We start from the raw sequence: 24794 nt of genomic DNA on the forward strand, positions 1-24794 counted from the left end.
ATAAGTCTTCCAGTATGCTGGTATCTACAAATGTAGAATTCCTTTTCTTTAATGAATTTTGCCCTCTACCCCACCTCCCTAATTTCATTCCTCCATCATCTCAATTTCACAGTTTCCACACTCTACCACCTCTTATCTTTCATATCACAACTTCTGTTACTCCAACAATTCTTTAAGCCTGTTGGGATCTTCAGTCTTTTAAATCTATCATTTTTTCACTGTCCTTGATCCTCTTGATGTCTTACATTCCTTATCCAGCTTAAACTCTATGGTCAGTCATGATAATCATACCCGTACACACTCATACACTCAGCTCCTTCCTGGGGCCCATACATCTGAACATATCAGAGAAAAACAAAACAAAACAAAACCATAACCATGCACATTGGCCTCACTTTAAATTCATGATCCCTGACCTCATTGAGGTCTTAAAGCTTCACAGTAATCGTACTGTAGTTCCCGGTCCATTCACTGTCCCGTACTCCTAGACAACTACTGATTCATTCTTCTTTTCCCTTAAACCTCTAGCACTTCTAGCATCTTGTTTCCCAGCTCACTGAGAAAATGGAAGCAATCGTAAGAGAACTTCCACGGAACTTCTACATCCGTGTCCATGTACTCTCTCTATTCTCTCTGTGAGAGATGAACTCACTGTCCTCCTAAGCTAAGGCCAGTTTCCTCCTCCTCATTGCTGTAGCGATTCTCCCTTTTTCTTTTGTGTTACTTTTTCGCTCTTATATCATTCCCATTAGCCTACAATATGTTCTCCCATCTTAAACCAAAAAAAAAAAAAAAAAAAAAGCCCTGTCTTTACTTCCTTCTCCAGCCACTGCCTCGTATCTTTTCTTCTCTTTACAGCAAAAACACTTTTAAAAAGTTGTCTGTTTACAGTGTCTCAAGTTTTTCTTCTCCCATTCTGTCTTGAACGCACTCCAATGAGGTTTTCAGCTCTATAGTTGCTGAGCCAAAGGTTTTCATCAGTCCTTCTTTATTTGGTTAAGATTGTCACTGTCTTCTTCATGAAATGTCTTCTTCACTTGGCTTGTAGGACACCTTACTGGCCTGATTTTCCTCCTCCTTCTGCAGTTGCTTCATTTCAGTTTCCTGATCTCTCCAACCTCCTCTTCTTTGGCAAATCCTGTTGGATATACAGAATCTGATGACTTATTCCTCTCTGCACTGCCACAGCCTTGATCCAAGCCACCACCAGCTCCTGCCTGGATTGTTACAGTAGTTTTCTGACTGGCCTCCCTGCTTCTCCTGTCTTTTCCCTTTGGTCTTTTCTCAGTATAACAGAGTGATACTACTGAAATATGTTGCATCTTACACTCTTCCATTCTGAACTCTTCAGTGGCTTCCTTTCTCACTCAGAGTAAAGGCCAAATGCCTTACAAATGACCCATGAGGCCCCTATGTGCTTTGACTCCACTCCCCACATCCTACTACTTTGTCGTCGTCTCCTTTTCCTTTTGCTCTACTCACACTGGCCTCTTTGCTGTTCCTCAAATATACAAGGCATGTGTCCACCACAGAGCCTTTCAACTTGCTGATCTTTCTACGTAATTGTTCTTCCATTTGATATCCCTATGGCTAGCACCATCATTCTTTCAGGTCTTGATCCAGGTGTCACCTTCTTAATATGGTAATCCTTGGCCCTTCTCTTTGATATTTTCTAACCCCTTTCCTGCTTTATTATTCTTTTCCACAGTATCTATTACCACTTAGAATACTATATATTTGGCTTACTATATCTAGTTTATTGTCATTTAGCCTTATAAGATTGAATATAAGCTCTGTGAGGACCAGGATTTTTGTTTATTTTGTTCACTGATTTATCCCCATTGTGTAGAAAGGTCCTGACACATAGTAGGTCCTCAACAGATAATTGTTGAATGAATGAATGTATTTAATGCTAAGATTTTTGTACTTTCTGTTTGTGATATTCTATTAAAATTTAAAAATTAACTGACAAAAAATGTAGTTGCTACAAATAATTGTATTGCATTAAGATTATCATGAGGGAATGTTCTGAATTTATATTTCTTTCTCTTTCTTGACTTGGGACAGTGCAAAAACATAGGGACATAGTGTAGGTAAGTTGTAGATTAGAAGAAGCTGCATGTCAAAAGGAAGTTTTCTTTGCCAAACAAGTTTCATGTTTTTGAAATCAACAAGGAGGCATGGTTTGAGATCTAGTTAGTTATAAAGTACATGAGAAATTAATCAAAGCAGAAAATTGTGGTAATAATTATGAGTACTAAAGCTTAAAAATATTAGAAGTAGCTAGTATCAAATATTGGCTTTCAGTATCAAATATTGTTAAAAGAAAGAAAAGACACATGATAAGTAAAGGTTAATATGCCAGGTTACTCCTAAATCCATAATTCTTAAAGTGGGTTTTGAGGAAGAACTAGATTAGATATTTGACTTCTATGAAACCACAAAGAAATCATGATAAACGTTCTTGGTATGTATTTTTTTTTAATTGGTGGTGAGGAAATGACACTTTTAATATAAATATGTATATATTAAGATAAACAAGCATGTATATTATGAGGTAGAATAGAAATTTTATGTAATATTTAAAGCTTTAAGAGCAGACTTTTGCGCTTGAGGTGGATATTCCTCAAGACCTTGGATACATATTTACTTTTCTCCTGGGATTACTTGAGCAACACTGCTAAATTTTGTTGTGTTTTATTTTCCCAAAGGCTTTTCTAGTGAAGAAAGAGAAGCCAATTTTTCCATATTCATGTATTGGTAACAGTTCAGGGTTGATCAGAACTCTATACTGCATTGCTTTTAACTTTGTTAATTATTACTTTTGTTGATTTGTCTTATATAATAAGTAGTAGTTAATTCATTATACCATTATTTCAAAGAAGTTTGTATTTTTTAAAACATGGTTTTTTAATCTGAAACTGTACTTATATTTCTCTCTCAGTTATCCATGGCTGGAGAGACTGACAGAGATACACTCTATATTCCAAAACATTGCTTTTTTATTGTCTTGACATAGCTACTAGTGTTATAAGAGGAAAAAAACAAAAGTAATCCATTTCAAATTCATTCTATTTTATTGAAGAGAAATATTGCAATTAAGAAAGACTAAAACAAATACAAATTTTCCCAGAGGCAAATCAGAAGTATTTTACACTTGTGTCCTGAGATTTAAGGATTATCATTGATAATTATTTTGATGCTGTGGTTCATTTTAATGGTTATGATAGCATAGTTGTTATACTTCAGAAGGGAATTATATGGGAACTCGTCAAAGAACAAATATTCTTTATCATATCTGAAGTAATTCTATTATGTGTTGTGGAAAGTGGAAACTATGTTTTATGTTTTGCAAAATTTTATACCCATTACTGTTGAAATGTTGATTCTTGATATTTCAAATTTGTCTTGATTTTATATAAGACATAGATAAGAGAATTTCAGGAGAATTGTGTTATCTTCCCATTACTAATGTAGGCTAGAACTGTTTTTACAAGATCCTATTGAGTTATCACATGTTGTTGAACTATTGTGTCACAAAAAAAGAAAAGTTCTGTAATTTACCTTACATGGTCTAATTCTGTCACTACTATGAAACGGAAGTTCTGTAGTTGATGTCTTTCCCCTGTGATTACCACAGATCATTCAATACTTAAGAGGGAGTGCTGAGCAAGTATGAGTCAGTCACTTTTAAAAACATTGGTTGAGTGAACAAAGGTGGAAAAGCTTACTTACTGTTTCTGCTTCTGTTTCGTGAAACAGCTATTCATAGCTTATTTAGAACTGATTTTCTTATTTTGTCCATCCTCTAGTTTTGAGACAGGCATATGTAATGTAAAAAGTAAACATGGAAAATTATAAGCTAAGAATTTAGATCAAAACCTCTTGGTTTTGCATATTCTTTAGAGAATGGATCAAGAAAACATAAACATCAATATATAATTACTAAGCATATGCTTAATTTTGGTATTTTGAATGTTAAAAATGATACCATTTAAATTATCATGGAAGCATATTATTTTTATGCATAAATTTTGTGTAAATGCATATGTCATCCCAGATTTGACATATCTTGTGTAAAATCTAGAAGTCATTGTTAGTAAATTCCTCATCATCAAATTGAATAATCAGCTTATGTTTTCTTTTGTTTCTTTTTTTTAATTCTTTATAAGTTGGAAAAAAAGACAATCCTTTTTTGTTTCTGATATTTTAGTGTGATATTGACTGCCATATAAGCAAATTTAAGAGTTGACAGCTAGCTTTTTTCAGTCCTTTCTGTTGTAGCATATCTTCTTTGGAAATGTTAAAATATTTACACAGTGAGAATAGAAGTTCATTAAATATTAATGTCGATTGTTTGAGTTATTTATAAGCAGTCATATTGTCCTCAATTTATTATCCCAAGCTGATAATGGAGGCATAAAAGTTCAGTAGGTAATTCCACATTCTGTTGTTTTCTGTACCACATATTGTAATTATATCAACATCAGTCTTGTTCAGTTGTAGTTAGGGAAAAATTGAGAACTAATAGCTAAACTTTTCTTTAGGTATAGAAAGGTGTGTTTTGACTATGGTTTTAGAATATGCATATGAACCTGAGCTCCATGTATAGCATTTTCATTACTGTGGTACTGAGCATTAGACTAGTTTTTGTGAAATTATTTTGTTTATGGCTGCTAATGCTAATTTAGTATGAGATTGAGTATGTCATTTAATCTTTACACACCTTGAATTTTTTCATTTATAAAGTATGCTTCTTTCAGTGTACTGCCTACAGACCTGGCAAAAGGTCAGTGGATTAAAGCAAACTAGTAGTGGCTAAAACCATTCAAGTTGTGCTTTGTACTGGCTATCTAACTTTGGGCAAGTTATTTAACCTCTTTGACCCGAATTTTCCTCATCTGCAAAATGGGGGTAATAATAATAATAGCAACTCATAGGATACGTACAGGTATTGAAAACAAGATATTGTACATGAAGCTCGTGGCTAAAAGAATGACAGGGAGCAGTCAGTAGTTTTTAACTAATATTATCATTATAGCATGTATTTACAAAGAAGACATAATAAAGTATTAGTATACAAACTGAATTGGATAAAGAAATCCTTTTAGCTTTTTTTTCATTTTTACATGAATTTGTGAATATTTTGTATGTGTGTAATGGCTTAGGATGAATTCTACTCTATGGTAATAGAGTTGTGTGTTAAGAAATGGGCTTAATTGGGGAAACTCGTAAGCCAAGAATATTTAGGTAAGGAAAGATCCCCTAATCTTTCACTGTCACATAGGCAATTACGCCGAGGTGGGTGCTGCCTGACAGAATGGCGTGCCCGGGAAGCCTCGCCCCGTCCTGCATCATTCTCTTCTGTTATAGGGGCAGGCGTGAAAGCACCCTTGTCAGTGGGGTGACGTACACATAACCTAAAGCTTTAGGCTACGTAGGTTTAAGCTCTGTAGGCTATGTATGTTTTGGAGAATTATCTGGGAAACTCAGCTGATTAGCACTTGGGGACTGTGAGAGGTTGCAGCTCCCTTATTGGGAGGGAGGCAGGGGAATAAACCCCTGATCCCCTGGGAAGATGAGTTCTGGTTCAGTTCGTCCTGCTGGAGAAAGAAGGAGTCCTGGCCCTGCTGGCTAATTTTCCATGCAATCCAGAGTGAATGCCCAGGGTCATTTTAGGAAAGTTCTGCTTGCTACACCATACTGTATTTCCAGAGTATTAGAACTTTTCGTTTTCAATAACTTTTTTTCTTAAATATATGTGGGAAAGCAAAAAATATTTGTGTAAGCAATTTGAATTAGATACTGTTAGAAAGTGAAGATTCCTAAGATTCTTTCCTATCTTATTTTCTTGTTGAGAAGTCTAATTTCCAATAATTGGAAATATTTACTTTTCAGTTATGTACATTGCTACTTCTTCATGATAAATCTTGCTAACAAGTTTGGTGATACTTACTGTTCTAATTTACATGTTTTGTTATCTCAGCTGTCCTCTCAGGAGGCGTGATAGTGTCAGATTGGCATTTGGAGACTGATGGCACAGGTTTGAATACTGGCTCTGTCATCCAACAGTTATATAACTTTGAGCAAATGACATAACCTTATCCATCCCCAATTTTCTTGTCCGTAGGTACTGATGTTCGTACCTCCCTTGCCAGCATTGTTGTAAGAATTGGAGCTAATGTACATAAAGCAGTCGGCATAGAGCCTAGAATGTAGTAGACGTTATTATTCTTTATTTAGTAATGGTGAAGGAAGTATTTTGGAACTCAGGTACTTAAACTCAGAATTTTGGAGCTGGAAGCAACTTAAAATTAAATTGTTTCCCTTCAAAGTAGGTTTGAGAGAGAGAAAACAACTCAGCTTATGGTGTTTTCCTTTAATTTAAGGTGACTTCTTTATTTTCCAGTGTAGAATGGTAGGGTTTCAGGGAGGAATTGGAGCTAGAGGAGGAGAGTACCCTTTGAGCTTGGTTTTTCAAATTGTTTTATTCTTTTAAAATTTTTAAAACACTTCTCATGTTGAAATGATTTCAGACTTACAAACGAATGGCAAATATAATACAAAGAATTCTTCCCTACACTCTCTTCACCCAGATTCCCCAAATTCAAAATCTTGCATATAACCACGGAACAATGATTAAAATCAGGAAATTAACACTGATGCAGTACTACTGTTTAATCTTCAAACCTTATACAGAATTTACTGATTGTTCCATTAATATCATTTTTTTTCCTTCAGAGTTCAATTCAGGTCACATACCGCATTTAGTTTTCATGTCTCCCAAGTCTCCTTTACTCTGTAATAGTTCTTCATTTTTATCTTTTATTTGTCTTTCATACCTTGATCTTTTGAAGAGTACTGGCCAGTTATTTTGTAGAATATTCCTCAGTTTGGGTTTGTTTGATGGGTTTCTTAATGATTAAATTCAGGTTATGTATTTTTGGCAAGAATACCACAGAAGCGATGTTATGTCCTTTTCGATGCATCATATTAGGAGGTACATGATGTCATTTTGTCCTTGGTTAAGGTGGTGCCTGCCAGGTTTACTATAAACTTCCATTTTCCATTTTTGCTTAAAAGTAAAAAGGAATAATTTTGAAAATATGTAAATATCCTTTTTCTAGTCATATTTTTGGTCATTAATTTTTAACATATATTGATGATTCTTGCCTGACAGAATTATTACTGTGATATTTGCCAAATGGTGATTTTTTTTTCCGTCATGACTTCTGTACTTCTTGGTTGAAATTCTGTAAGGAAAAGCTTTCTAAGATTTTTATTCATTTTATTTTGGTTTAAAATTAGTGCTCTAAATAGAAATTGTACCATGTTCAGTTGTAGGTAGAATATCTTTCAAGGCCAAATGCCATTTATTTTTATGTTTTTTATTTTACAGCCTTTTATTCGTGCTATATCTTCAAAATCCAGCATGTATTATGCACTAACAACATTTCTTCTCCATTTGGACTGGCTACATTTTACGTGGTCATTGGTATCGTATAGGACAGGCAGGTTTAGACTTTTTAAAATTAATTCGTTTTGACATTCAGTATTAGTTTATATTAATTTCAGGTGTACAACATAGTGGTTAGACATTTATATAATTTAAACAAGTGATACCTTTGACCCACCTGGCACTATGCATAGTTATTACCACATTATTGACTATATTTTTTATGCTTTACTTTACATCCCCATGACTGTTTTGTAACTTCTTAATCCTTTCACCTTTTTTACTCTGCCCTCCCATCTATCACTCCAATAATCTAGTACCCATCTGACACCATATCTAGTTATTATTGACTATATTCCTTATGCTGTACGCTACATGCCCATGACTACTCTGTAGCAACCAATTTGTACTTCTTAATCCCTTCCCCTTTTTCACTCGCCCCTAAACCCCCTCCCATCTGGCAACCATCAAAATGTTCTCTGTATCTATGAGTGTTTCTGTTTTGTGTGTTTATTTCATTCTTTAAATTCCACATATAAGCGAAATCACATTGCCTCTGTCTTTCTCTGTCTGACATACTCACTCCACTCAGCACAACACCCTCCAGGTCCATCCATGCCGCCACAGATGGCAGGAACCCATTCCCTTCCATGGCCGAGAAATATCATGGTGGTGATGAACTCTATATATGTACTACCTCCTCTTTATCCACTCATCCATCGACGGACACCCAGGCTGCCTTGACATCTTGGCCATTGTAAACAATGCTGCAATGAACATATGGATACACATGTCCCCTTAAAGCAGTGTTTTGAGTTTTTTTGGATAATTACCCAGAAGTGGGATTACTGGGTCCTTCTTTGTCTCTCGTTGCAGCCTTTGTTTTAAAGTCTGTTTTGTGTGGTGTAAGTATTGCTATCCCAGCTTTTTTTTTTTTTTTCATTTCTGTTTTCATGCAATATAGTTCTCCCATTTTTTCACTTTCAGTCTGTATGTGCCTTTCGATCTGAAGTGAGTCTCTTATAGGCAGCATATGTAAGGGTTTTGTTTTCTTATTCATTCAGCCACTCCGTATTTTGCTTGGAGCGTTTCATCCATTACATTTAAAATAATTGTTAATAGATACGGAGTTATTACCATTGTATTATTCATATTTTTTATCTTTTTTTCTTTTTCATCTTAAGTCCCTCTAATCTTCCTTGTAGTACTGGTTTGGTGGTGATGAACTCTTAGCTTTTTCTTGTCTGGGAAGCTCTTTATCTGTCCTTCAATTCTAAATGATAGCTTTGCTAGGTACTCTTGGTTGTAGGTCCTTGCTTTTCATCACTGAATATTCTGTACCAATCCCTTCTGGCCTGCAAAGTTTCTGTTGAGAAATCAGCTGATAGGCTTATGGGAGCTCCCTTGTAGCTAACTAACTGCTTTTGCTGCTTTAAAGATTCTCTCTTTGTCATTAACCTTCAGCATTTGAATTATGATGTGTCTTGGTGTGGGCCTCTTTGAGTTCATCTTGTTTCGAACTCTGCACTTCCTGGGCTTGTATGTCTATTTCTTTAACCAAGTGAGGCAATTTTCCCATCATTATTCCTTCAAATAGGTTCTCAATCCCCTGCTCTCTCTCTTCTCCTGGTACCGTACCTATGATGCGAATGTTGATATGCTTGATGTTGTCCCAGAGACCTCTTAAACTACCCTCATTTTTTTACATTCTTTTTTCTTTCTGCTGTTCTGATTGTGTGTTTTTTGTTACCTTATCTTCTAGATCACTGATTTGATCCTCTGCTTCATCTAATCTGTTGATTCCCTTTAATGTATTCTTCATTTCTTTATTATTTATTTCTGATTGGTTCTTTTTTATGTTTCCTATCTTCATTTTTATGTTTCCTATTGCTTTGTTGAAGTTCTCCCTGAGATCATTGAATATCCTTAGGTGTTTGGAGCTCTGCAACTGGTAGATTGCTTGTCTCCATTTTGTTAGTTCTTTATCTAGAGCTTTGTTCTGTTCTTTTATTTGGGACATGTTTCTTTGTCTCCCCATTTTGGCTGCCTCCTGTGTTTGTTTCTATGTATTAGATAGGGCTGCTAAGCTTCCTGGTCTTAGTAGAGTGGCCTTATCTAGTAGGTGTCCCGTGGGACCCAGTGGAGCAGTCTCCCTGGTCACCAGAACTGGGTTCTCTCGATGTGTCCCTTGGGTGTGTTATGTGTGCCCTCCTGTTGTGATTGAGCCTTGGTTGCTGTTTGCACGTCAGTGGGAGGGACTGACCTTCAGGCTGATTGGTTGTGGGGACTGGCCATGATACAGTGGAGGAGCTGTGGTGTAAAGCCTCACCCTACAGAGCAGGCTTCGCTTTACTGGGGCTCTGGTGCCTGCCCAGTCTGCCCTTTGGGTTTGTTGTCCTTGGAGTTGGCTGGATGATGCTCCAGGTTGGTCTGAACCTGGCCATCAGGTTTGCCAGCCCTGAGGCCTCCTGGGAGGGTACCCACTGCAGGCCAAGTTTAGTCGTCACCTGTGCCCAGGCCAGGGCCACCTGGCATGAGCCACAAAGCAATCTGCAGATGGCCACCACCCGGCCTGTGAGTGGAGGTGCCTCGAGAGGCCAAGCCTCAACTGAGGTCAGCGGTCACTAGTGCCAGGTTTACGGCTGCTCAGCCAGAGGTATGGGACACGCTGAAGCCACATGCTGTTTGTTTGGGTTTTGTGAACCTTTGAGAGATTTTAGGAAAGTCTGCAGCATGAGCTAAGATAGGATTTTTGTACAGTACAGCCACTGGAAGATGCCTGGGTGTGCCCAAAAGTTTGGTGGGGCAGGGTGTCAGGGAATCACTAAAGCAGGGAGATGAAAGGTGATAGCCAGTTTGATGGAGACTCAGATACGGCCTCTCCACGCAAAGAGAAGGAGGGCTCAACAAAGAAACAATGGCTACTGCTGGCTTCTCCATCTGGGAAAAAGCTGCCCCTCCAACCCTTACCCTGAAGCTAGATATTTCAGTTCCTGGTGCCCTGAAGCTGCTGTCCCAGTGCTGGAGCTCAGAGTGAGTAAGCCCATTAGCGGTCCCTTTAAGAGGAGTGCCTGGGATTGCAGCCTCCCTCTGTCTCACTCAGCCACAATCTTTGCTGGTTTTCACAGCCAGAAGGTATGGGAACTTCTCTTCCCAGCACTGGAACCCTGGGCTGGGGAGCCTGGTGTAGGTCTGGGGACCCTTGCTCCTCGTGGGTGGACCTCCGCAGCCGAGATATCCCTTCCGATTTTTAATGGTCACACATGGGTGTGGAACTAGGGTGTGGGACCAGCCTGTTCCGTGTCTCTGCCCCTCCTACCAGTCTCAAGGTGGCTGCTTCTGTATGTCCTTAGTTGAAGGGCTTCGTTTCAGCTAGGCTTTAGGCCATTCTTAATGATGGTTGTTCTGTGGTTTAGTTGTAATTGATGTGGTCCTGAGAGGATATGAGCACAGTGTTTACTTACTCTGCCATCTTGACTAGAAAATTCCAGCCAAATACCATTTTTAAAATCAACTTTTGTTTGGAACTTTAAATATAGTACTAACAATTTAAGTCAATGTACATATTTTAAAAAAATGTTTTCATGAGTAGCTTGTGTGCTGAGGAAGAAATAATCAGAGGCTACTTTCATTTTTAAAATTAATATTTGTTGTATTAGCCTGACAAATTCAAAACTCTGTTTCTTCCTTAGACTTCTAAATTCAACATACAAATCATATATAAGTCACTTTAATGGAGGGGCAACAATGTAAATACATTTCCCATAGTACAAGCAGTCTTTGTTTTGCACTATAGTATGTTAATGTGGGTGGTAGTATGGAAAGTTAAAATTGTGCTTTATGCTTTTCTGTAGTTTTCAAATTATTTAAATAATCACTTTCACTACATTAAAAATAAAGTACTATTTTTTATTCTTGTTGGAGGGATTATTCCTAGTGAACAAGAATGTAGATTCTGCAATGAGACATTGTGGATTTTAATCAGGACTCTACTACCTGTGTTAGTAGGTAGTTAACTTTTTGCTTTAGATTACTCGTCTGCAAATGGTTGATAATAAAAATACCTGCCTTGTGGGATTACTGTGAAGGATTAAATAAAATAATCTATTTAAAGCACTTGGAACAATAGCAGTGCCTTAATAGTATATACTGTATAAATGCTAGCCATTATCATATTTACCTTTTGTAAGAGAAGTAAATCAGTTATTTCTGATTTATTTCTATTTCTGAGAAAAACAGTTATTAATGTGATCCCTTTCAAAATCATTGCGACATGAATATAGAAGACAGTCCTTTCATCAACCCTTCATTTCTTCATATTTATTGAGAGTTTAGTATCTGAAAGTGCCTGTAATAATGCTCAATAAATGTCTCTGCTTTTACTAAGATTGTCATCATTGTCACATTAGTGTCCAAGTCAGGTTTAGTGGAAACCTAGTCCAGAATCCAGTCATATGCTGAGTCGAGTGCCACATGTCAACACAAGCACAGTGTCGCAGCTGTGCGACACTGATATACAAGGTTATGAAACCTCACCGAGGTGTGTGTACAGTGCTGCCAGTGTAAGCGCACGGTGGCAAGTTCGCGAACGTAATTGTCAGACCTCGTACACACCTTAAAAACCATACCTTAAAGATTCTGAACCAAAAAAAAAAAAAAAAGATTCTGAATATTATGTGCGATGGTACATATTGCAGAGGGTACCTAGGCTGCATTCAGAGTTTTTCTTCAAAGGTCATTGATCTGATTTTAAGTTCAGTCTGTCTTCCTTAGCTTTATTGGTACATTTTTAGCAGTATACTTTGATTCTTGGTTTGAGCTAAACCAGTATCTCTAGAACATTTTGCTGCTGCCTAAGAAAATTCTTTTAGATCTCTTGGCATTTTATTAGTATTCTTAAATGTATGCCTCCTATTCTTGGGCTTAAGACTTTCCCTAGCTTATAACATGTCAGTTTCACATTTATATACTCATTTAATATTATAGATTACAAATAGTAGGATCAGTTCCTCTTGAAATTTAACAGAAGTCACCAAACCCAGAAAGAAATTATTGTTTAACGTAGAAACTCTAAAAGGGAGGTGGGTGTGTGTGCTAAATAAGTGATATTGCTTAAGGATATTTTGTGGCATCTGTTTTTATTTTACCTGGTATACATTTTTATTTTTCTGTATGTGTATAGCATTATAGTACTAGCTAACATATATTGAATATTATTTTTGGTGAGACACTGTTCTAAGCTCTTTATATTTATTCATTTTTATCACTAAAACAACCCTATGGTGTAGGTGCTATGTTTATGCCCAAATGAAGGAACTGAGACTTAGAGTTAAATAACTGGCCCTAGATTTCATAGTTAGAGGCTACACTGGAACTTTAATAGAGACATGCTAAAGCTTGTGCTCTTGTGTGCTCTTAAGTACTCTTAATTGCTAAGCTGCCTCATAATAGATTCCTGTCGTCCTTTGTGGCCTGGACATAATATATTTGTAATTAAAGATAAAGGAAACAGAAGGAAGTTCTGTTGATAGAAGAGCATGGGGAAGGGAAACGGTTTACATGTGGATGTGGCATTTTTCTGAGTATCTCAATCTTTTATACTTATTTTTGGAAAACTAGGTAATTATTAAAATGAAGGAAAATTTAAAATATGGTTCTCTTAGTAAATTAAAAGTAACTTTTCTCCCATTAGCCTTTGAATTCCTTGAGGCCAGAGATTAATGAATAGCTATTTAGTAGATAACTGTTATATTGAAATTGACTTTAAACTTTATTTTATTTTAAAAATGAAACACAAGAGGGTGCTATTTACCATTCACGACTAGTTTTTGGTTTTAAAATAAATCTTTCTCCTTGAAATATGGTGCAACAGCAACATTATTATTTTTTGTTGTTGGTCTGGCTAGAACGCCCATGGCCCATTAATTTGTTTTTCTTAATGTCTTTACTTCCGTTTGTAGATTAATAGTTTTTTATTGGCCTTGTCCATGTAACACGTCAGCAGTGGATATCTATTCTACCTTGGGGCTTTAGATTTCTAGTTATATTAAGTAATGTAATTTTCCTAAATTAAAAAGAAAATTAATGGAAAGTTTTTTGAAGAGGGTCTTTGATTTTTTTTAACCACACTTACCATTTGAATGCATTAAATTTTAGGAATTCTTTTCCTAAATTAAGAACTTGTAGCTATAATGACACTTTGCTGCAGGGTACTTTTTAAAAAATATTCACATTTTTCATAGGTGGTATGGTTCTGGTTTAAATATTGACAACCTTTTTTCCTTTTAAGTTAAGCAAATCACAAAGTGTTCACAGCCTCGGCATGTAGTTACCTTGCTTTTATATCAGTATTTATTAGCAGAATTGGAATTTTCTATTTCTATTTTAATTTTATAGTAGCATGTATTGAGCAACAGATAAACAATACTGACTTCCATTTATTAAATGTTTTGGGCACTGTGCTGAGCACTTTATCTAAATCATTTAACTAAATCTTTAAGATAATGCAGAATGGTAAGTAGTTTTATCACCATTTCATAGTTCTGCTATTTGGAGGAGTTAAGTCATGCTCGAGCTCACATAGGTAGGTAGCAACACAGCAAGAATTTGAAGGCAGGTCTTTCTGGTTTCCTCACCACTATACCACGCTGCCTCTATAGGCAGCCCATATTTTTTGCCACTCTATAGTTCACAAGTGGCACCAAGACATTTTTTTTTATTATTTTGTTCAACATAATCTGCACATTCACTGGTTCCACTGGTCTTTCATAGGTAAATGAAGGGAAACTATTTAAACAGTATTTTCACCAAGATAGTCAACTCCTAATGGTTAAAAAAGGATGTCTTTTGTATATGGGTATTCAAACCACTGGAACTGAAAAAAATAAGCATGAAAAAATACATTCTAATAATAATTTTATATTTACGAGGTTCACCTCACACCGTACACAAAAATCAATTCCAGATAAGATTCAGTCCAAATATGAAAAATAAAACAATAAAGCTTTTGTTCTCTTCTGGGAGAATATATTCTTGACATTGTTGTAGGTAAAGATTTCTTAAATTGGACATAAATTAACCATAAAAGAAAATAAGCTGATAAATTGGACACTATTGAAATTTAAAACTTCTGTTCTTCTAAGTATACTGTTAGGAGAATGAAAAGGCAAACCACAGAGTGGGAGAAGATATCTGTAATAGGTACATATGACAGGACTGCGTCTAGAATATGTAAGGATTACAGTGGTACCTAGGTTTTCAAACATAATGCGTTCTGGAAGACAGTTCGAGTTCTGAAACGTTTGAGAACCGAGGCATGGTTTCCCCATAGAAAGTAATGCAAAATGGATCAATCCGTTCCAAATCTTTAAAATTAACCCCTAAAACTGCAAATTTAGCATGAATTTTACTATCTAATGATACCATACATCCATAAAATGTTCATCAATGGAGACGTTCGAAAACCGAGGTACCACTGTATCTATATTATCAAGAAGAAATGTACAAACCAGTAGATAAATGAGCAGAAGTCTTGAACAGACATCATGAAAAAAGGATATCTAAATGGCTGATACATATGTAATGGTATTCAACCTAATTAGCTATCAGGAAAATACAAATTAATATCACAATGACATACTACCATACAGCCAGAAGAATGGCTAAAATTAAAAGAATGACAACATAAAGTGCTGACAAGAATGTAGAACTGTGGGAACTCTTATATATTACTATTTGGAGTGTAAATTTATATAATTATTTTGTAATCTATTTAACAGTCTGCAAAGCTGAATATATGGTACTCTGTGACCCAGCAATTCTACTCTAGGTATACATTCAGTAGATATGTGTACATATGTTCACTAAAAGACATGTGTACGAGTGTTCTTAGCAATACTAATTGTAATGGCCCCATACTGGAAACAACCCAAATTTCTGTAAATAATTGAATGAATAAATACATTGTGGTATAGTAATACCACAATAGTAGTATACTATACAAGAATGAATGAGCTGTTGTGTTATGTACTAACAAATGAATCTCACAAAAATAATAATAAAGAAGCCAGTCACAAAAGATTGCATACTGTATGATCCCATTTAAATATAGTTAAGAAATCGGCAAAATATTATCTATAGTGTTAGAAAGCGGGGGTAGTGTTAGCTTTGATGATGACAGCGACTGATGGAGTAGAGGGAGGGGAACTGGTAATACTGTGACACTTGATTTGGGTGTTGGTTACACAGATACGTTTACTTTGTGAAAATTCATCATGTTATACATTATTATGATTTGTATATTTTTCTATATGTAATACTTTGGTAAAAACATTACTGAAGGGGGGTGGAACTTAAATGGCTTTATTTTCCATAACTTATTTAACTGTGATTTTATAAATTGGTATTCAGACCATTTCCAAGCTAAACTCTCTGAAAAGTAAATATTTTCTTCTTTTTCAATGGGAAAAGTTTTCTTTTTTTCACTCTGATTCTTTCTTTCCCCAAGAAGTTAATGTTTGTTAAAGCTTACTCTGTGTTTAAGCAGCATTATCTCATTCAATCCTCATAAGAAGAATCTGTTATAACAAGAAGGAAAATGAACCTGAATTAGTTAGAAATAGAATGAATAAAGTCATTCCAGGGGCCATGTCACTAAGGCCTTGAGGAGAAATAAATGTTTGTAGTTTGGGTGGATCCTCAGTGATACTTATTTTCTACCTACCATAAAATTGAAATAAACTAGAAACTCATTTGAGGCTGACTCGTGTATGCCCCACACTTGGTCATCCTAATAACTTGACTTCTTTTCATAAATAAAATTATGAATAAAACTGTATACTCTTGGTTACAGACCTCTTATTTCTCTTAGTGACTCTAAGTCAAGGGTCAACAAACTATAGCCTGCAGAGCAAATCCAGCCTGCCACCTGTTTTTGTAAATAGTTTTATTGGAACAGAGCCATGCACATTTGTTTAGGTATTGCTTTTATGCTATACTGTATGGCCCACAAAGTCTAAAATATTTACTCTCTGGCACTTTGCAGAGAAGTTTGCCTACCCTTGGTCTAAGACAATGTTGATTATAGCCATCTAGTTACATATCTATATTGTTTCACCTGTCTTACCTGTCTTCATTGATGCCAGGAAGTAACCTTGGATTGTAGATCTGTGTAAATTGGCCTGAGGTCAGAGCAGTTATATCAAGAAGCCTACTATTTAGATTTTACTCTTTGTCTCGTAAGATCACCTATGAATAGGGTGACCACACATGTCAATTTGCTTGGAGCAGTTCTGGTTTACATCTGTTATTCCAGGCCGTTATTATATTATGATAACATTACATACTATTATTATAGTAATAATTAATAGTGGCTCTCTGTTAATAGCCCCCAGTTTGGATGACAAATTGTACGTAATTGTATGTAATTCTATCTGTGAAAGTTACCATTGAGAAGGCTAGTGGGGATAGAAATAGAATAGATATTGACAACTATGCAAGGTGGAATTTAAGAGATTAATTTTTTTTTTTAAAGATTTTATTGGGGAAGGGGAACAGGACTTTATTGGGCAACAGTGTGTACTTCCAGGACTTTTTTTTTCCAAGTCAAGTTGTTGTCCTTTCAGTCTTAGTTGTGGAGGGCGCAGCTCAGCTACAGACAGGTCCAGTTGCCATTGCTAGTTGCAGGGGGCACAGCCCATCATCCCTTGCGGGAGTCGAACCGGCAACCTTGTGGTTGAGAGGATACGCTCCAACCAACTGAGCCATCCATCTGGGAGCTCAGCGGCAGCTCAGCTCAAGGTACCGTGTTCAATCTTAGTTGCAGGGGACGCTGCCCACCACCCCTTGTGGGACTCAAGGAATCGAACTGGCAACCTTGTGGTTGAGAGCCCACTGACCCGTGTGGGAATCGAACCGGCAGTCTTCGGAGTTAGGAGCTAGGAGCTCCAACTGCCTAGCCACGGGTCTGGCCCTGAGATTAATTTTTGATACTTTGTATCAGAGGTCCCCAGGACCATCTGAATGATTTGCTAGGATTCACAGGACTCAGAAGTTGCAATGCTGTGGTGAGAGTTTATTACAGTGAAAGAATACGAGTAAAATCAAAGGCACATGAGGGAAAGTCTGGAGGAAAACATGTGCAACCTTCCAGGTGTCCCTTCCCATTGGAGTCACACGGATCCCCAAAATGATATATGATGACATATGCAAAGTGTTCCCAACCAGGGAAGCTCACCTTAGCCTGTGTGTCCAGGACTTTGATTGGGGGTCAGTCACATAGGCAGGAAGAACCTGTGTGACTGACCTTGGTTACTTAAGCTCCAGAACCTCAGAGATGATCACCATAAATCACATTGGTAGCATAAGCTGTTTGCTCAGACTGGTACAGTGTAGCCCAAGGTCTCAGGAATATAAAACACTCTTATCAGACAGAGCTTTCTAAGAGCTCAGTTCCCAGGAGCTAGCCAAGGGCTGGTCTGACAACAGGCCGCTTTGGGGAATGTGTAGGGTTTGAGCAAACCAGGCCTGCTGAGTTACTACTTTTCCACACTAAGTCATGCAAGTTATTCGAGCCAGAGTCTGAACCCAGGTAAATCTGATTCCAAAGTCTGTGTTCTTTCCATAAGTAATTTTTAGTGATCTTTTATACTGATTTGCTGATTAGAAATTCTAGCTAATTAGATGTGGTGGAGACTTGGACGGTGCCTGTCTATCTTGATAACCACGTTTTCCCGAAAATAAGACCTAGCCGGACAATCAGCTCTAATGCGTCTTTTGGAGCAAAAATTAATATAAGACCCGGTATTATATTATGTTTTGTTATGTTATGTTTATATTAGGTTTATGTTTATGTTATGTTATTTGTTACGTTATGTTATATTATATAAGACCGCATCTTATAGTAAAATAAGACTGGGTCTTATATTAATTTTTGCTCCAAAAGATGCATTAGAGCTGATTGTCCGGCTAGGTCTTATTTTTGGGGAAACACGTAAATACTTCTAATAATCTTTATTTTTTTCTCACATGAGGATAGGGAGCTTGATTTGAGTATATTTTAGTGCTTTTAAAGTAATGGTGCTAAGAATCTCTAATTCTTCATTATTATCAGCAAAGTTTAGTTTGTTTTGTATATTAATGCATTGAAAAGTAGTTTAAGTGGAGAGTAGTTTGTAATTACTCCTTTTGTACTTAACTACAATTTTTTAATTTAAAAAAAGACATGTGATAATAGACTTAGAAAAGTTTTAGTTCACAATTAAGAATTGTCTGCCTTATAGATAATAGATTTAAGTGAACTTACATAGTCCTCAAAAATTTTTAACCTTTTTCTTTTTCCTTTTTCTTTAGGTATTTGTGGAAACATTAGACAAGTGTTTTGAAAATGTCTGTGAACTGGATTTAATTTTCCATGTAGACAAGGTACTATTTCTGTATTGTCAAATCTAAGCTTTTGATCAAGAACAATCTTAATTTGTATTTGTCAAAGTAAAAATGGATTTAATGAATAATACTTTATTTATTTATTTATTTATTTATTTATTTATGGATTATTCAGTTCATTAATTGTGTTTACTATGAGCCAGGCACTGTGCCTAGTAAAGAAGATTCAGACCCTGTTCTAGAGGAATTCTTATCTAGAGAAAGAAACAGTGGCATTAACAAGTAACAGTATGTTTAGAGTGTTAATGGGCACACAACTGAACCACCTACCTCTGCTGAAAGTGTGTAAAATGGAAGAAATTAATTTAAACTGGATTTTTAAGGATTAGTAGATGTTTCACAGACAGAAAAGAGGATGTTTCTATAGGCAGAGATATAAAATACAGACTTCTTGTAGAGGAGAGGGATTGTTATTGGTCAAGAGACCTAATTTTGAAGTGCCGTTAGTGCCGTGGATTGTGACTTCATTCTGAAGCAGTTTAATCTTTTTTAAACAAGCTTTTATTGGCATTTTTATTTCTTTGTACATTTTGGGGGCAAGATTTTTTTCTGTTTTTCATAGGTCGGATTGGTAGGTGGGAGATTAAAGACAGGGAAATCAATTAGGAGTCTGTTGCAGTAGTCCAGAAAGAAATGAACTAAGGCAGTAGGGATGAAAGAAAGTAGACTTGACAGGCCCCAATAGCCTATTGAAAGATGGAGATGAGAGAAAGGAAGAATGATTCAGTCTTCTATCCAGTATTACTGGGTATTGGTGATACAGAATTTAGAAGGAAGAGATTTCACTTTTACTATGAACAGAATTTTTTCTGTATTAAGTTAAATAATGTAACAGATTGTTTTGAATAATTAAGCCGTTGAATAAAATAGTCTGAAAATAAGCTGCCAAAAATTTTAGCAAAAATTTTTTTAAATTGGCTTTATGGAGGTATAATTTATATGCATTAAAATTGAGAGTTTTAAGCAGTATACAGGTAACTAAATTTTGGCAAATGTGCAAGGTGTGATCAAACAATACGGTGAATATTTAAATAAAAAAATTTATCACAGTAAAAGACACTGTCAGTCTCCTTCAAAATACTCTCTCTTCAAACACACTTACCCCATCGTTCTTGCCACTTTCTGAAGCAGTTCTCGAAGTCCTCTTTGGTGACTGTCTTTAGTTGCACTGTCGTGGCTGCTTCGATGTTCTGAGTTAATCCAAAACATTTACCTTTCATGGTCATTTTGACTTTGCGGAAAAGCCAGAAGTCTCACGGTGCCAGATCCGGTGATAAGGTGGATGAGGACACACTGTCATGTTTTTGTTTGACAGAAATCGCCCAACTAGACACATACGTGTGACATGGAGCCTTTCTGTTGTGATAAAAAAAAAAATACGATGAATGCTGCTGCCGAGTGCCATCCAACTGAAAGGCCAGGATCTTCAATATGGGAAGTGGCGCATTGAACCTTAGCAACAGTGTGTGACAAGTTTCAATTTGTTTGGTGCAGTCAGTTGGGTGTGAGCTACGATTGAGAGGCGGTGTGTTTTAAAGTGTGCCGTAAATCATCCTCCATCATGACAACGCTCCGTGTCACACATAGCTTCTGGTATATGGCAATTTCTGTCAAATACAAACATTACAGTGTTTCCTCACCTTATTCACGGGATCTGACACCATATGACTTCTGGCTCTTCCCCAAAGTCAAAATGATTCAGAACATTGAGGCAGCCACGACAGCGCGACTAAAGACACTCACAAAAGAGGACTTCCAGAACTGCTTCAGAAAGTGCCAAGAATGGTGGGATAAGTGTGTTCAAAGTGAGAAGGAGTATTTTGAGGGGGATTAATGGCAATGTGCCTTTTACTGTAATAAACTATTTATTTAAACATTCACTGTATTGTTTGATCACTCTTTGTACTACGTAACCACTACCAAAGTTAGAGCACAAGGAATGCATTTTATTTGTGAACATCAAAAGGATGCATTTATCATTAGTCAATCCTCTAGATCATATTTCTCATTTGCTAAGTGATTTGACTTCATGTATTAACTCATCTTGGACAGAGAACTTAAACTTCATATTTTAAAGAGTATTTTTAGTTTTCTACTTTTCTATAATATATCTTACGCTTTTTCACACTTACAAGGACTTTTGTTATTTTTAGGCATTAGTGTTCACAAAATTCAAAATTATGTTTTGGTACACGATTAAAATGTTTTACAAAGCTATTTTTAAAATGACTGCTCAAAGATCATTAACTTATATAATACATCTAGCAATTTTTTAAGAAAATTGATGATTCTGTTGTAAAATGTTGCTGTAAGAATAAAGTTTTCACATTTGTACTAAAGGATAGAAGTTTTCCTCAATAGGGAAATTAAGCTCTATTCATATATAACTTCCATACATGACATACAATGTTTTTAAAACTTCTATTTTGTATTAACATACATTCATTTTAGATAAAATTAGAAAATACTGAGAAGAGGAAAATAAATAGAAGCCATTTCAATTTTAGAGATTGCCTATTGTTAAAAAGATAAACTGAGGCATATTAAAAATTTTAAGAGTTTATTTGAACAAAAATTGACTTAACTCGGGCAGTGCCAAACCAGAAGTGGTTAGGAGTACTCTACTGACAGGAGCCAGGGGAAAGACTTTTATAGCAAAGAGGCAGAAGCAAAGCAAGGATTATCTGATTGACTCTAGCTTAAGCAGTTATATTATTTGGGAAAGTGAAGTTGGCTGTTTCTGATTGGTTGTCCTTAGGTTTTGATTTCTTAATATAAGCATTTACAGGCTTAGGTTTTGTATGTATAGCCTTACATAGGCTGCTGAGGTATTAGAACCACCTCAGTCTGATGGCCTCCTTGTTTAATTAACACTAGCACTAACACTTCAGGGTATGTATATTTCTAGATTTTTTTTTATACAAATAAGTACAGAAATATGTCTTTAAAAGAACAAAAATGTAATCATACAATATGTAGTGTGTATAGCCTGTTCATGTCACACAATAATGTGTCACTATTTTAGAACCTGCCAAAATTAGCTATGTCTCTTCCTTCTGGCTAAGCTGTTGTTTTAATTTTTTTTTCAGTGCAATGAGACAAAAGCTTCAGGTTACTAAGAGTCAGAGACCAGTGAAGTAGACATTCCCTCTTTTTACATTCTCTGTCTAAAACAATGCTAGCCTTGTTTTCGGCCCTTCTACCCTGTTTCCCTCAAAATAAGTCCTAGCCGGACATCAGCACTGATGCGTCTTTTGCGTGGTTTGAAAAGGAACCTTGCAAAGGAAGGAGCACTTGGACTTTCTTATCAACTTGCCCAGATCTGGGAAAGGAGGAAGGGAGAGTGGTGGGGCTTGAAAACTGTCAACAGTCAAACTCCAAAAATAGAGCCAGACACAGCGAACATCTGCTGTGGTGATAACTCATAAAATATGAGTAACTTGGTTTATTTCTTACACTACATGTCCACTGTGGGTTTGCTGGGAAGGTGTGCTTATTTGCTCAGCTTGGTTACCTGCCCATTTCCTGAACACTGTGGCTTTAATTGGGCGGCCCCAGGTTGTTGCCAGTACTGCAACACAGCAACAAATCCCAGGGCAAAGATGAGAGAGCTGAAGAGTCCACGAAGAGCTTCCTTTCGAGGATGTATGACTTTGACAGCTGTGAATGGCTCTGACCACCCCTCCCTGCATTCCCTCCCTGTCTTCCCCAATGATCAAGATGAGGGAGATTGATCTCATTGGAGGCCTAAATGTCTTTCCTACCCTTCAGGCTAGAAGAATGGAAAATTAAGAGCAGAGTGATTTCCTGCAGACCAGTCCCTCTTCAGGAGTTTGACCACCTATCCTTAAACCGTAGTCCACAGAATGAGAGGCTCCTTTTCTTTTCACTAACTAAAAATGTCTAGCCATTAAGAATATCTCAGCAACGAGACCTAAGTACCAGTAAGTCAATGGAGAAAAAGAATGCCACTTCAGTAGGAGACAGGAACACTAGGAACAACAATCAGAACATATGCTCCATGAAAAAGAACTACTAGAGGAGATACCCGGTTTCCCCGAAAATAAGACCTAGCCAGACAATGAACTCTAATGCGCCTTTTGGAACAAAAATTAATATAAGACCGGTCTTATACTATAGTAAATATAGTATATATTATAGGTCTTATATAAGACCAGGTCTTACATTATAGTAAAATAAGACCGGGTCTTACATTAATTTTTGCTCCAAAAGACGCATTATAGCTGATTGTCTGGCTAGGTCTTATTTTGGGGGAAACACGGTGGGTAAACACTTAAAATTTAAAAATGATAAAAAGTAGTTAAGGAGGTATAATTTGGAAAAGTCTTCCTGGGGCTTAAAACCAATCTCCCTCATCTTGATCATTGGGGAAGGCAGGGAGGGGTGGTCAGAGCCATTCACAGCTGTCAAAGTCATACATCCTATCGAGTTTAAAAGAAGAGGGTGGTGATAGGTTGAGGCTTGAATTATAGGTAAAAAATAAGTGCAGGAAATAACCGTAAAGCCCAGGACTGAAAGATTAAGAGAGAGAAAACATGAAGGAAAAGATAAGAGACTTTGAAGGGTACATTTAACTTGTATTATAAAAGTATTTGGATTATCTTATTCAACTGGGGGAAAGGAGAAAGAATAGGGTATGATTAGAACATTTAAGTAGGAAAAGAAGTCATCTCAATGATAGAAAGACTTGATATTTGTTTCACAAATATTAACAGTGTTTGATTAAAAGAGCAAGGAGAAAGATAATAATGATTAATGGAAATTATAAACAGAATCTCTGGTTTAAAAGAGGGGGAATAATATAAATAAAGTTTGATCAACACTGGGAGGGGGAGAGGAAGGAATTTAAAATAGATAACGTTATTCAGTACACAAAGTGTGAACTGAATGAAATAATCCATTCAAAGAAAGAGATGATGGGTTTAAAAGGCATAGTTTACATATGAAAGGCACGATAAATTTTAGAGTATTTTCCTTTATTTACCACTTTTCACAACAGTTTGATTCACTAATACCCACCAAAAATGATTGTTGAATTTTTTTAGTATCTTCGTGACATTTGAATTTTAAAATAATCGATTTATTTTAACTAACTACAGATATTATTCTTTTTGATGCTCAAATTGTACCATCTTTGGCCAATTGGAATCTTTTCAGGTTGTCTTTTGAGTCCTTTTGACATGATCTTTTCCCCCATGGACTTTGATATCTGCTTTGTATTCTGGTACAAGATGTTTCAGACTCATTTTGTTCATTTCCTGCTCGAGACATGTTATTAGCCATTCCTTTTCAGAGCTTATTCCTTTTAGTGGGAAATGGTACATAGAAACCACAGTCTGGAGGTGCTTATAATTATGAGGTGATCATTGTTTCCAGGCCTTTTCTGTGGACAGAATATCTTGGACGAGTATATTTTCTGCCCAGCCCTCGAGTCAGCTATTTCTCCAAGCAACCCTGGTTCCTTTTAGTGGGCAGTGATATTTAGAAATGACACTCTTAGCACCAGTATGTATACTCATTACTAAAGGGGTGATATTACTCCTGGTTCTCTGTGAGCCACGCTAGGAAATAGGTGTATGTACACACCCATACACACCCTTATTTCTATATTGTTATATATATTAAAAATCATTGAGATTTTCTTAATACCTTAGAGTCTAGTGCAACATTATAGAAATTATTCTAGCCTTCTCTTTTTTCATATTTGCAATTTGCTTCTCTTGACTGTGAGAGATTATTTTTAGTCTCGTTCCTATTATTCCCATTGTTCCTCATGCATTTACTTGTTTGCTCAAATCCTTCCTTTGTATAACCAAACTCCTGGCTGGGTAATTCAAAAGCTAATCCCCAGACAAGCCAGTTGCCACCCTCTCCT

General features: G+C 36.3%; 1 protein-coding gene across 5 annotated transcripts in view; it reads left to right on the forward strand.

Annotated features, from left to right (window-relative positions):
* Positions 1-24794, forward strand: part of AP3S1 (adaptor related protein complex 3 subunit sigma 1) — a 62445-nt gene that overhangs the window by 20472 nt on the left and 17179 nt on the right. For all 5 annotated transcript variants that reach the window (XR_004423502.1, XM_033110230.1, XM_033110231.1 and 2 more), the window contains exon 4: positions 18806-18877. Coding sequence is in view for 4 of the 5 variants with exons in the window: in XM_033110230.1 (XP_032966121.1) it covers positions 18806-18877 (72 nt within the window). In the remaining variant the exon portion in view is untranslated. The remainder of the gene's footprint in view (positions 1-18805; positions 18878-24794) is intronic.

The sequence above is a fragment of the Rhinolophus ferrumequinum genome, chromosome 7 (genome assembly GCF_004115265.2).
Source record: "Rhinolophus ferrumequinum isolate MPI-CBG mRhiFer1 chromosome 7, mRhiFer1_v1.p, whole genome shotgun sequence".
Lineage (NCBI taxonomy): Eukaryota > Metazoa > Chordata > Mammalia > Chiroptera > Rhinolophidae > Rhinolophus > Rhinolophus ferrumequinum.